At 45.5% G+C, this 13,587-nt stretch overlaps 1 protein-coding gene across 1 annotated transcript in view; it reads right to left on the bottom strand.

The window, feature by feature from the left end:
• Window positions 1–9,137: 9,137 nt before the first annotated feature.
• LOC119185209 (guanylate cyclase 32E-like) overlaps window positions 9,138–13,587 on the bottom strand; it is a 150,475-nt gene continuing 146,025 nt past the window's right edge. Inside the window, exon 22 of the mRNA XM_075870105.1 lies at window positions 9,138–9,760. Within this exon, the coding sequence (XP_075726220.1) occupies window positions 9,341–9,760 (420 nt within the window). The 3' untranslated portion in view covers window positions 9,138–9,340. The remainder of the gene's footprint in view (window positions 9,761–13,587) is intronic.

Raw genomic sequence — 13,587 nt, 5'->3', positions numbered from 1 at the left:
GTGCTCTCGAACTCCCCACCGATCACGGACGGCGTCCAAGCCTCCACGGCGGCACCGCATCATGACTGCAGCGAGGCCATTTCTCGAGGCTTCTCTCTGTTCGCCCAAGAGCTCAAGACATCCGGGTTTGGCTGCGCCTCTTTTGGATCGTTCAACGAGAACGAAATTCCATATTTTCATGGATTCAAGGATGACCCTACCAACTGGGTAAGCGTGATAAACTCGGTTGCCCTTAAATACTCGTGGAGCGACACGATTAAGAAGTCGGTCGCTGAAGGACGTTTGCGAGGATCTGCCCAAGCGTGGCATCGTTTCCAAGGCAGTACATACGCTACATGGCAAACATGGAGCGCGGCCCTGATGTCCGCGTTTGCGCCGCTTCCGAGCGCTTACGACGACCGTTTCATGACCATGCGGTCACGCCGGCAAGGTGCAACCGAGGACGTCGCGACTTACATCTACGACAAGCTGGACCTTTTACAAGCTTGCGATATACAGTGGACCTCCTCCGCAGCCAGGCAGTACATCATCGACGGGATCCATGACTCGACGCACGCAGCCGTCTTGTCCGCCTACAACCACCCAGTCCACATCTCCACTTTCGTACGCCAGGCAATGGAGTTGCAGGACACGTCTCATCGCCGGGCGGCTGCAGTTGGCCCAAAGGAGCCAGCTTCACCGAGACGCGGATGCTATACGTGTGGCCGCATCGGGCATGGGTATAAAAGCTGCCCACAAAGCCAACCTCAAGCGATGCAATATCAATCACGCCCACTTCCAACCCTCAAGGTCCGCGTCGACGGCATCGGAGAACTGACAGCTCTCATTGATACCGGAGCTCAACGTACGGCGTTGCTTCGCCGCCACGCCTCCGAACCTCTCCAGCCTTGGACTGAGCCACCACTGCGGGGTCTCGGGGGCGACGTACTACCGTTGTCTCTTTGTCTTATTTCTCCGCGTTACAATATATATATATATATATATATATATATATATATATATATATTATAAATCGTGCACGTGGTGCCCGCGCAGATGTTAAACAAGGTGTCATGTCGTAATTGCAAGAATGTGGTATCTCTGAATTGTCAGCTGATTGACGTACTCCACTCGTGAACTTCCTTTGTGCGCCTGACCTTCCATGCATTGACGTTGACAAAATCATCACCTTAGATCTCTCGCCCCCGAAGAACAAGGCCTCCGCCGTCTCTTGACATTCTATAGGGATATATTCCATCTTGGTAACCACACTTTAGGCAGACGTTGGTTGCAACCCGACATCAAATCACATCACATCAAGACCACATCGCATCCCATCAGATATCACATGAAGACAGGCGATGCCACGTCACCAAACTTAACGTGTATGCGCTGCGTCATCCAGAAAGAGGTCGAAAAAAAGGCTCGATGAAGATGTCATTGAACACTGATCTAGTTCATGGGTGTCTCTATTCGTGCTTGTCAAGAAGAACTACACTTGGAGGTTGCGTTGATTACAGACATTTAAACAAAGTCATTAGGAGGGACTTATACCCCTTACTACGAATAGATGACCTCCCTCCTTATCGGCCAGCCACGTTTCCACTTCTTAAGCTTTCTTGGATGTTGACGCTCGTCCCATGCACGTGAAATGAGCATGTGTTCTCCTCACCCTATTTCCACTGTGGGTGCTGCAGGTAATGAATGATCGCCCCGACAACGCTTATTTTTCGGCATGCCATGCAGAATAGATTGAATGACACCGTCAAGCTACACCGCCGCGCTAAGCTGCATGCGTAGCCGAACTCAATGTGCACATGCGCTTGTGGTATACACTTTCTTGTCCGTGTCTTTTCGCGCTACGTTTACGCCGCTGTAGTTCATCCACATGGCATTCACTGGCATCGCAAGCCAGAAATGGCGTCAGATGCAACCCATGTATCCCTGTGTACTATTTCTTTTTCTCAGGTTTCATAACAAAAGTCTTGAATTAGAGCTCTTTCAAACTGGAATCTAAGCTGGCCCCTCGAAGTTGGTATGTGAGCATTTGAAGAAGAAACTATACCGGCTCTTATTCGAATACTATATTCACTTTATTTTTTAAGCACAAGCGCGTAATAAAGTAAGTATATACACATTTGCTCAGTGTATTAACACCATGCTGGTAGACGATCGCACGCTGCAGTTTCGCAATTCTGCATACACGGACAGCGTGCACGGACGGTCTCTGCGACGTACACTAACAGGCACATGCCTGAGGCACAAACCAAGCCGATCAACTGAATGTTCGTTGGATTTAGTTGGCTTCATAAGCTTCGTGGGATCGTGGCTGCATACTTTCCTGAAGCCAGTTGCCACACCAACCACAAATTTTGGCAGTAAGCACCCCAAGGCAGTGCTGGCGCCGTCTTGGGGTGCGCTTTGGCACAGGTTCCTTTTATATCAGCGTAAAAAGGCGCAGCCATGTTGAATTGGTGCAGAATAGCGCGAAATGCGCAGTAAGACCGCCACTGGTGAAGCATTATGGGTGCAGCGGTGTCGATCCTTTCCCTTATTAACTCCTTTCTTCTACAATTTTATGTTCTAATTATAGCAGGAATGGCGTACCGAGGAAACGGTGAGGGGAACGTGGTGTGAGGGAGTTAAAACTACGGTATATGTCTTTCAGTTCTGCGTATGTGTATAAACACACGCACACATACAAGCATACGTGTCTACGAACATCGAGATAAGTTCTGGTGACGTCCCTCTATGTAGCAAGATGGTTTCAAGGAACAGGGGTGCAAGAAAGAAGCTGCGTAATTTTGTTTTCCATACCGCGTCACAACCAGGTTTTATTTCCTTTCGTTCCAACAGACAGTGCTGTAAGATGTACACAGTTGTCATGAATACAGATTTTAATTGGAAAATCACAGGTCATGTAATCTTTGTACAAGTTTTCCCCTATTTATTCCATCCGTGAAATGTTCGTGGTGACACTGTTCGACCTCTTTCAGTGCTTGCCAAGCGATGATGGCAGCGCAAACATTTTTATTTTTGCTTCATTTTGTATGGCACAGATATATGCGTATATCGTGCGATTGTTTTTTAAGTGTGCTTTGTTTTAAGCGAAATTGCCGTGACCATTCTTTTTTCGACAATGAATTATACACTTCCTCCTCCCCTTTGAAAAGAAAGATTTAAAAGCTGAGTTTTTTCTACTTTTTGAGCCTTGCTAATAGAACAAAAATTCCATAAACTTTTTTTCAGAGACCTTGTAAAGTTATATTGATATGTTGATGCCCACAACGGATGTGCTTTTTAGAACCATTGAATTTGCAAAGCATAAAATTTGCGTAAACATAAGTTCATGACTATTCTTCATTTACCTACATGAATATGCATGCCTATCGTGATTGGCAATCAAACATTGGACCTCAAACTTTGTAGAGCTATGGCGAAAGAGTCCTTGACTGCATTCCTAATTAAATCTTTTACTACGATGGGCTACGACGGGTTGGTGAAATGACTACGCTCGCAATCACGTGATCTGTTGTGCCAAGCATTCCTGAGAACATCTAGCGCACTCTTGTCCCTTCGGTCTACCTATCTCGCTGGATACACTGTCTCCCTAGATATGGGTATCTAAACAAAAAACTTTGGGAAATACAAAGTTTTTGTTTATTTTAAACTTGTCTTTTTCTTGTTTCTTCTTGTTTCTTAGCCACTGTCGTTTACGAGTTCTTAGGCTACTGACCCACCCCTTTGACAAATGTCATAACATATATTTTCCTTCATCACTGCCATTACTAGTGCCGCAAAATGACTACTAACGATAACAGTGGTATCTGTGAGGTTCATTCCCATGCTTTTTACCTCTTTGGAAGATTGTGCATAAAGTGTACAATAAATAGATAAATAAATAAATAAATAAATATTATTTCTCTTTTGGCCTATAAGCTATTCGTCACGCCACTTCCTCTAAACAACTAAAACTAATAATAACCAAAATGGAAGTGTTAGATAAGGCTCTATTACGGCGTCCTTGTTGCTCGAGAGCAATGAACCTCAAATGGTTTCAAACGTTGGTAATGCATTCTGGTGTCCTTTTTTTACTCTCCTTACTCTGGCGCTACTTCGGATCTACAACTAATCAAATTCCTCTTCTCTATTTCATTTGTTCCTCCACAAAATACTGCTCATTGCTATAACCTTCCTTCACTCTCCGCAATAATTATTCCTCGTATTGTCATTTCAATTCCACACTTTTTTTTAATGCCCGCACACTGGCGGGCTCATGAAAAAAAAATTGCGTCTACGGGCGCATGTTTCATGTAGCCACGCATGCGTGCTTATATGCTCTTAACAACTTCCATCGACCACCCAGTGAGCAGACCACGTTACTGTAACCGTTACGTGTTACCATGTGTCTCTTTAAAATTCCCCTGAAAAAGCGCTAGCTCCACAGCGTTCGCTCGATGTTCTTGCGAGTCTCAAGATTAGCGTTTGCATGGGAGGCTCAAATATTATGTAGCAGCCGATCTGATAGTTTTAAATTGTCAATAACTTTTTGTTATAGCCCTTACTCAAACATGAAGGAAACAAGGGCAAATTTTAGAGCAAATGTTTTTGTTGATTAATTGATTTGTGGGGTTTAACGTCCCAAAACCACCATTTGATTATGAGAGACGCCGTAGTGGAGAACTCCGGAAATTTTGACCACCTGGGGCTCTTTAACGTGTACCCAAATCTGAGTACACGGGCCTACAACATTTCCGCCTCCATCGGAAATGCAGCCACCACAGCCGGGATTTGATCCCGCGACCTTCGGGTCAGCAGCCGAGTACTTTAGCTACTAGACTACCGTGGCGGGGCAAATTTTGTTTTATACACAATAGTATTCAGAGCTAACCGACGGGAGACGTACACGGGATATTCTTAGAAGGCATTGTGATCGTTACGCCTGCAAGCAAAAAGAGTGTTCCACACTCGCCGAAATGGCAACCAGGGGCGCTAACTGGCGCTCCCACTTTTAATGAACATATCCCCTAGAAAAACTACGGAGGGATGATCGCCACCGTGATTCAGTAGCGAAACATCGGAAGCGTTGCCCTAAGGTCGCAGGTTTGAATCCTTCCAGTGGCAAGTTATTGTTTCGTTCAGTTTTCTTTTTCGTTCACTTTTACATCACAAATCAATTTACTGCTTATAATATCGCCTAATTTCTTATGGCATCATAGTATGTTAGTTCACAGCACTCAAACACGGTAGCAATCGCAATTGTCATGAAAGGCGCTTCAAGCATTTCCTGAAACGTGCCTTCATTCTTAGAAGAGGTCACAGTTGTGGTGGCCATTACAGTCCCGTGTTCTTTTTTTTCATATAGCACGAATGCAGAAAAAGGCAGCACTCTCACGTAGTTATGTTGCTACTCAAGCTTTGCGCAACACTATGAAGAGTCTAATACTGGCACGTATTTAGCGAATCTCTTGCTTATCAAATGCCAACTGATGGTGAGCGGTCATTGCCTCTTCCACTACTCCCTTTGTACAGAGCAGATATGGCAGCACCTAAGAGGTTTTCTTGCGCTGTGACCTCGTTGATCACTCACATTTTGTTGGCTGATTCAAAGGGAAGAGCCTGAAGAACATCAACATTACGCACATATATGTTTTGGCGCTGCTGACAACACATCCATCTTTGAATACCGATAAAAGAGCCGCTGTCTCTTACTCGCTATCTACAGATCGAATGAGCTGACCCTTGGTTTACTTTCCTATGTATATGCACTAATAAAAGCCACACTAGTGAAGCGGTATGAGCCTTTGGACAGAAGATGAAGAAGCGCGAGGGCCGGGGCAGGAGAGAAGAGGAGGATGAAGTGAAAAATAAAGCAGATTAAGATGGACGCCAGTTCCATACTGAAGCTTTAATGCTGTTCCGTTATTTTAAGTAGGAACACTACATTATTTTGGCGCATTTCCGTCAAAGTAGGAAACAAACATATGATGGCTCTGGTAGACAGCGGTGCTTCTGTGTCCATTATAAATGCCAAGCTGGTGGATGCAAATCGCTTGCATAGTGGAAGAATTCTACGAGTACAAGGCTATGATGGAAAAGTAACGTTGCATGATCAGTGGGCCTTGGTAAACATCGAGTTCCAGGGTCAGCAAATAGAGAGCGAAGTGTTGGTGATAGAGGGGGTAACGTACGACTTTTTGCTATCAAGACCAGATATAAAGAAACTAAAGATCAACGTGTACTGGGACGATGTGGTTCTAGTAGAAGGAGTAGCAAGGAACGAGACAAATCAAGGTAGACAAGATAATCTACGAGTTGTCAAGTGCGCGGCGGATATCGCAACGACCTACCCTGAACTTGTATGCATAGGAAGCTATCCTCAGGCGATGAAGTCCCACAAGGTTCCTTTCGAACTCGCTGACAAGACCGTCATCCGGAAAGCACCTTACAATATGTCAAGGGAGCGAAAGATGTGGCTCAAGAAAGAGTTGCAGGAGATGCTAGATGCTGATATCATACGGCCTTCGGTATCACCCTTCGCTTCTCCCATAACGATCGCACCGAAAGAAGACGGAACCTTCAGATTATGCACCGACTACAGGGTTCTCAATCGTCAGACAGAACTCATACCATTTCCTATGCCGAAGATCGACACAATTATAGATGAGACCGGGGGTTGCCGACATTTTTCCCGCATCGATTTATGCAAAGGTTTCTGGCAGATCCCACTAACCGAAGAAACAAAAATGTACACCGCTTTTATCACGCCATTCGATCTCTACGAATACAACCGGCTCCCTTTCGGTTGGAAAAACTCGCCAGCGTGGTTCCAGAAGATCATGAACGACGTCCTAAAGCCATTTCTTGGTGTTTTTTGTAATGTGTACATAGACGACATTATAGTCTTCTCCAAAACAGAGGCTGAGCATCAGGACCATCTGTCTCAGGTGTTAAACGCCTTGAGCTTGGCACATCTCAAGGTTAATTTTAAGAAGAGTGTATTCTTTCAACAAAAAGTGGTGTTTCTTGGAAGAGTCTTCGATGGGAACACCAAAAGCACAAAACAAGAGTCCGTCGAGAAGATCTCCCAGTTGAAGAAACCATATGACGTCCATTCACTGCGTGTGTTTTTGGGATTGGCAGGACATTTCCGATCTTTCATAAAGGACTTTGCTGTCAAAACTAGATGCCTCACGCGCTTAACGCAGAAAGAAGTTCCCTTTGAATGGAGTGACGAATGTGAGAGAGTCTACCGTGACTTGGTGCACAGAATTTCTTCTGACCCCGTTCTGCGTATACCAGATTTCACTTTACCCTTTGAATTGAACACTGACGCCTCACATTATGGGACTGGTGCAGTGTTGTATCAAAAATGTATTGAAGCATCTGGCCGAGAAAAGCGACACGTAGTCGGTTACTACAGTTACACTTTCAAGCCGTCTGAAACAAACTACACTACTACGGAAAAAGAAGCACTGGCGGTTCTGAAGGCCGTTGACTACTTCCGCACGTACCTGGAAGGTACGAAGTTCACTTTGTTCACCGATCACCAGGCACTCACTCATCTCTTGAATATGACCCAAACTAAAGGGCGTATCGCCAGATGGGTGAATTACTTGCAGCAATTTGACTTTACCATCTCGCACCGACCAGGACCGCTTTTAACCGATGCAGATGCTCTATCAAGATTGATGGTACAAAACAACACAGAAAAATCTGAAGAAATCAATGAAGTGAAGCTGTGGGAAGGCTCAGAACAACTGGTTTTTACGGAAGGTCGGTATCAAGTCCCACCAACTCTTGTTTCCAAAGTGCTTTACTTGTACCACGATAGCCCAGAATCTGGAGGACACGACGGCTTTTGGCGTACCTACAACAAGTTGGTCAAGAGGTTTACGTGGCCTCACATGAAGAAAGACGTTAGTCAGTACGTTCGTTCATGCCATGTGTGTCAAGTACACAAAGTCAAGTATAAACAGCCTACGGACACCATGATACTACCTTGCCACTCGAACGTGCCTTTTGAAGTAGTTCACCTGGATTTCGCCGAACTTAACAAGAAACGGGAAGGAGTCAGAAAAACGCAAGCTTTTCTGCTGGCCATAGATGAATGCACCAGGATGGTCGCGGCACGAGCAGGAAAAGAAGATGCAAATAGCGTCATAACCCTTCTCGAAAGGGACATGTTTAGAACTACGCGGACAATCGTATGCGATAACGGCCCCGCGTTCAAGAGTGAAAAGCTAGTAAGATGGGCTCGAGATCACAATGTATCGATCAAGTTCTGTGCGCCATACCATCCTGCGGCGAATGGGCTTGCAGAACGTGCCATACGGGACGTGAAACAATACATCAAGATGTACGATAGTTTTCCTGGGGGATGGAAATGTTCTTTAGAAGCAGCCGTAAAACATCATAACCGATCCTACACCAGTGGCTTGGGGTGCAGTCCACAGTACGCTTCTACAGGAGAGACCCCTATTCTGCAGGCAGACCGTGAGTTGGGACTCTTGGAAAACCTCAAGATTGTCGAGGAGAGGCAACAAAAATCACAGGAGGAGAGGTACCGAAAACGAATGAAAAAGAATTTCGACAAGAGGCATCGAGCAGACATGCCAGACATTCAAGTCACCGACCTCGTACTAGTGAGAAAAGGAATAAGAGATTCCAGTGCCAAATTTTATGGGCCTTACTTTGTGACCAAGACAGCCACCCAGAACGGAATTTTGAAGACTGTCTGGTACACTGGTGAACGTGGATCTGTTGAATGTGCTTCAATTGGGAATGTCTTCAAGTATTACCCCAGGAGGGGTAATTAAAAGAAAGCGGGAAGGGTGAAGCGGTATGAGCCTTTGGACAGAAGATGAAGAAGCGCGAGGGCCGGGGCAGGAGAGAAGAGGAGGATGAAGTGAAAAATAAAGCAGATTAAGATGGACGCCAGTTCCATACTGAAGCTTTAATGCTGTTCCGTTATTTTAAGTAGGAACACTACAACTAGTGCTGTGAAAAAATCAGTTAGGGTACATAAAACGGCGGCCTACATTCGGTGACGTCAGCACAGTATTAACCAAGTTTTGCTGTAATGACTGTAGCTTTTTTGTAACCATCTACGTGCACCAGCAAGCACAAAACGGCCGCCTTTAGCATCACGTAACCTTCGTAAACCACCACGCGAACGACAGCTCATGTCCGGCACGCATTGTGTTGGTCACGGGTCGATCGGGCCCGGCACATTTCAGAGTTTCCTCGTCGGAATGCAGCAGCACCAAGTGCGGACAGTGGTCACAGTCGTTGGACGCGCGAACGCGTGAGCTAAAACACGCATACGCAGATGAACGCGCACTCATGCCGTCTGGCGTACTCAACAGGGTTCGACAGATGGTCGGTCACGGCACACAATAATCGGTGCCGACCTGTACCCCGTCGGCCTGGTGCAGTAGTCCCTGCGCAGCTCTTTGAGGAGACTGCGTTTGCACTCGTTGAAGAGGCTCAGGCAGCTGCCGTTGTGCGTGGCGGCGACGTACCGGCGCGGACTGCTGGGAGTGTTGCCGTGCACACCATCGGAAAGCAGGCAGCTGACTTCCTCGTTCACAACGCCACGTCCACCCACCGTTGCTGGTCTCTCGTCTCGGACCGCCAGTGGTTCGGTACTACCGGTGCTCGAGGCATCGACCAGCGATGCCGCGGAACCATCTGCGCCAGAATCGACGGGAGCCGGAGGTCCCGGCGGGTCTCCACCCTCTTTGCCAACAAGCCAGAACGTGCGCATCTCTCCCTTGCCCTGTGACGAGTACATATCCTTTGTACGCTCTTGAGGTCACAAACAAGAGAGCGACAAAATGTAGTAAAAAAGAAGAAAACCAGGCCTGCGCGGGAGCACCAGCACAGTCAGAGCGAAACCAGAAGAGCGGCCTTTCAGAGCCTTTTCAAAACACTCATTGGGTAACTACTGCAAGCACATATGTTCGATACCCACTAAGGCAATAATATATTATAAGTTTTTGAAGGTAAAATAGGCCGCTATTCGCTATACTATTTTTCGTCATTCTTCTGAAAAGCATGGTACCTGCTAAACACTTGCAAGGAATATTGCGTCAATTGTTCATGCAGTAGCTGACTACGATTGGATATTATGGCTGAAGTGGATATGCACCACTGAACAAGAGCAAGCTTTTGTAATGGGTTTCAGCGTTAGACAGCCCTTTCGTTACGCCATTCGCATTGTTCGACGACTGGCTGTTCTTTCGCTGTTTTAAAACGCTTTATAAGTTGTATTACGCGATTTCTTTGGCGACATCAAGCCTGCCTATGGCAAGTTTGCCAACAAGTCAGAAGTACTGGCGTAGCTCAGTGGTAGAATACTGGTCTGGTACCCAGCTTACCCGGGTTCTAGCCTCTTTTTGTCATTGGTGCTAGGTTTTCTATTTTTTTCTAATTTCGTGCGATATGGTTACGGGCACTGGTGGCGGCGGCAGCGGCAGTGGCAGACAACTACGCTTGACCCGACTTGTGATCTCCTAACAGCTTTCGCTATAAAATCTGAAGGCGCTTGCAAACATAATTGCACGAAAAAAAAGGAAAACATATTATTATGAATATTCTGATACCAAGTCGTGCTAATTTGTTGCTGCGCAAGAGAATCAGAACAAATGCGGTGCAGGGTGAGAGTTCCAGCTTGCAATTTCCAAAATGCCCCGCCACGGTGGTCTAGCGGCTAAGGTACTCGGCTGCTCACCCGCTGGTCGCGGGTTCGAATCCCGGCTGTGGCGACTGCATTTCCGATGAACGCGGAAATGATGTAGGCCAGTGTGCTCATATTTGGGTGCACGTTAAAGTACCCCAGGTGGTCGGAATTTCCGGAGCCCTCCACTATGGCGTCTCTCATAATCATATGGTGGTTTTGGAACGTTAAACCTCACATATAATAAATGCAATTTCCAAGATGACACTCTTTGCTGCACTGTGCTCTTCACAATATTTCGAGCCATTTTTGGTGATTTCAAACAAATAACACGACCACGTGTTTTCACAAGGTACCGAGTTATCAGCAGTGGGTGAGATATGTTGCATTAAAGCGTGATAGCGCCTTTAAACAATGAAACCAGAAAAACAAACTATAAAGAAAAGCTGCTTTAAGTCTCACAATTGCATTTTTTGAAGCATACGCGTGTCCAGCTTTATAGTCAACAATTGCGTCAGTTCGAATATGCACAGTGTCAATTTTTATGAAAGGGAACACGGGAGCACGTGGCATGCGCGCTCCGGTGGCTGCTAGGAGTGCGTTCAAGCGGAAGCGAGAGCAACCACAGGATCTTTTCACGTCATTTCGTGGCGAGCGAAAAAGCCATTTGTTGCTGACATAGAACGGCAAGATTGCAACTCCTCCACCTGCAAAATGATTACCGGCTCTCGCGTAATTGCCTTGAAGGGTGAGGGGGTCACAATGTTGCCGCTGGTTCCTTATGAGCAACGAATGGTTGTTTTGCTCACCACAAAATGACGCGAAATGAGCCTGTGGTTGCTCTCGCTTCCACTTAAACGCACTCTCAGCAGCCGCAGGAGCGCGCATGCCACGCGCTCCCGTGTTCCCTTTCATAAAAATTGACACTTTACGTGCTGGTTAAAAAAAGGTGAAAGCGAGCGAGAAACAGAGAGAAGTGAACGTTATTAAAGCACTGGCGGAGGTAGCAGGATGCCACGCAGGGCCCTCCTGCTAGCCGACTATATGCAGTCATAACAAGTTGCGCCTCGACGCTTACGCCAGAGAATCCAACGTTTTTCACGAGGCTGTCGTCCCTGGGTACCATCAGGTGTGCCCATGCGCGTTTGGCGAGGGAGAGCGTAAAAAAATGTGGATGACGCCGGAACAGGAGCAGTACATTGCAATGACTCTCAGCTCTAACTTATCTCTTACCGATAGAGCCCATTCTTACATCAACTGCAGTATTATTCATTTTTATGGCTCCGCATAATTCTACTTTATGCTCTTTTCAAACATAACATAGTGTACTCTGTCATAACACCATCGCATAGCTGTCGGTTTGGATTGAGAGGCATAATCTTAATTTTAATTTTGGCATGTCAGAGGTGTTCCACATTTGGTGACATTTCTCCTGCAGAGTAAAAGGGGAACGCGTCACAGTCACGTACAACAGTATTATGTGCACAGAATGACGGCCAGAATATTTACTTTCTAGAAAATCAGCATATAATGTCCACTTTTCATGACTGTGGAATAATGTAAAGCAAAAAAAAGTAAAAAAAAATAGGCAACCCTAAAGCTTCGTTTTTAAGAGTTAAACGCGATAGCGAGATTCTGCTCGTGCGTACTTCAAACACTTGGTGCATGACACCTTTTAGAACTTTGTATGCGTCTACTACGTGGCATCAAGAAATGATGATGATGACGATGAGGGTAATATATAGTTTTTATTGCCGCAAGGGCCACGTTATGGTCAAACAGTGACAGCACATTAGACAGAATATGTGGGCAATGGGTGTGATGACCGGTTGTATAGAGGCATGAAATTCTTCGCGATAACAGCTGGTAAAACACAAAGACACAACGGTTGTGAAATTCTGAGAGTGACATAAATTGTGTCCAGTAAAAATGAGCGGCTAACAGTTCTGATAGCATTGATACCGAGAGACGATACAGCAGGAATATTTTTACATGCCTTTGTCTACAAGGGCCACGACACAGATACTTTGTAAGGTATCTTCTGCAGTAGCAACCACTGTTCAGACAGAGGTCTGACTCGAATTTACCGGAGCAGATGACATTCAAACTGCCAACTTCTTTTAAAAACGCAAATAATCAGTGTTGATTGAAAAGTGGATCCCTGTCGATCAACATCGATTGAATAAGTAGTATTTACTCGCGGTAGAATGATAAGAAGTGTTTTTTCTTAAGAGTGCAATCCATTGCAGTGGACTAAAAATGTAGAAAATAGTGAGTGGCTTACCAAATCTCTTGCAAAAGAATGAACGTGGCCTATGGGAACAGGCGCAGTGGCATGTGTACCTTTTGTAGTGGGTTACTGGCTTTATTCACATGTTCTGACGTCCGATGGCAATGGGCGCTTGTACCATCCATCATCACTGATTTTATGTTTTATTGTGAAGGGTGTAGGCAAAACGCGTGTATAATAAATAATGAGTTTCTTTCACTGTATTTCCGAGAAGGGGAAGATATTTTCACTGCAGTTCAAAACAGAAGCGTGATTGTGTGGTTGACTACCTACTTGCACGCAAATAACCCGGGTTCATTCAATTGGTCACGTGGACGTCTAATTTTTATTGTTTGTTTTATTTGCAGCGTTCTCACTTTTTTGGTCACGCATAAAATAGAGATTTTTCGCTCACAATCAATAAAACCTAACGCCGATGCCTAAATTTTTGCGAAGCGAACTCTTTAAGACTATCGCCTTAAAAATTGGCTTTTGAGAAGCACTGCAAGTTCAAGTGCTGTAAAAACTATGGAAAATACATCCGAAATCCCACATTTTCTTACAATAGGAAAGAAGACTGTCTAAAAACAATGACTGCCCAAATTTGTGAAGTTAAAAGGTATATTTATATGAAAAATCATTATATTATTAGGGAACA

Source organism: Rhipicephalus microplus, chromosome 7 (assembly GCF_043290135.1).
Source record: "Rhipicephalus microplus isolate Deutch F79 chromosome 7, USDA_Rmic, whole genome shotgun sequence".
NCBI lineage: Eukaryota > Metazoa > Arthropoda > Arachnida > Ixodida > Ixodidae > Rhipicephalus > Rhipicephalus microplus.
This window is presented reverse-complemented; position numbering and strand designations above follow the sequence as displayed.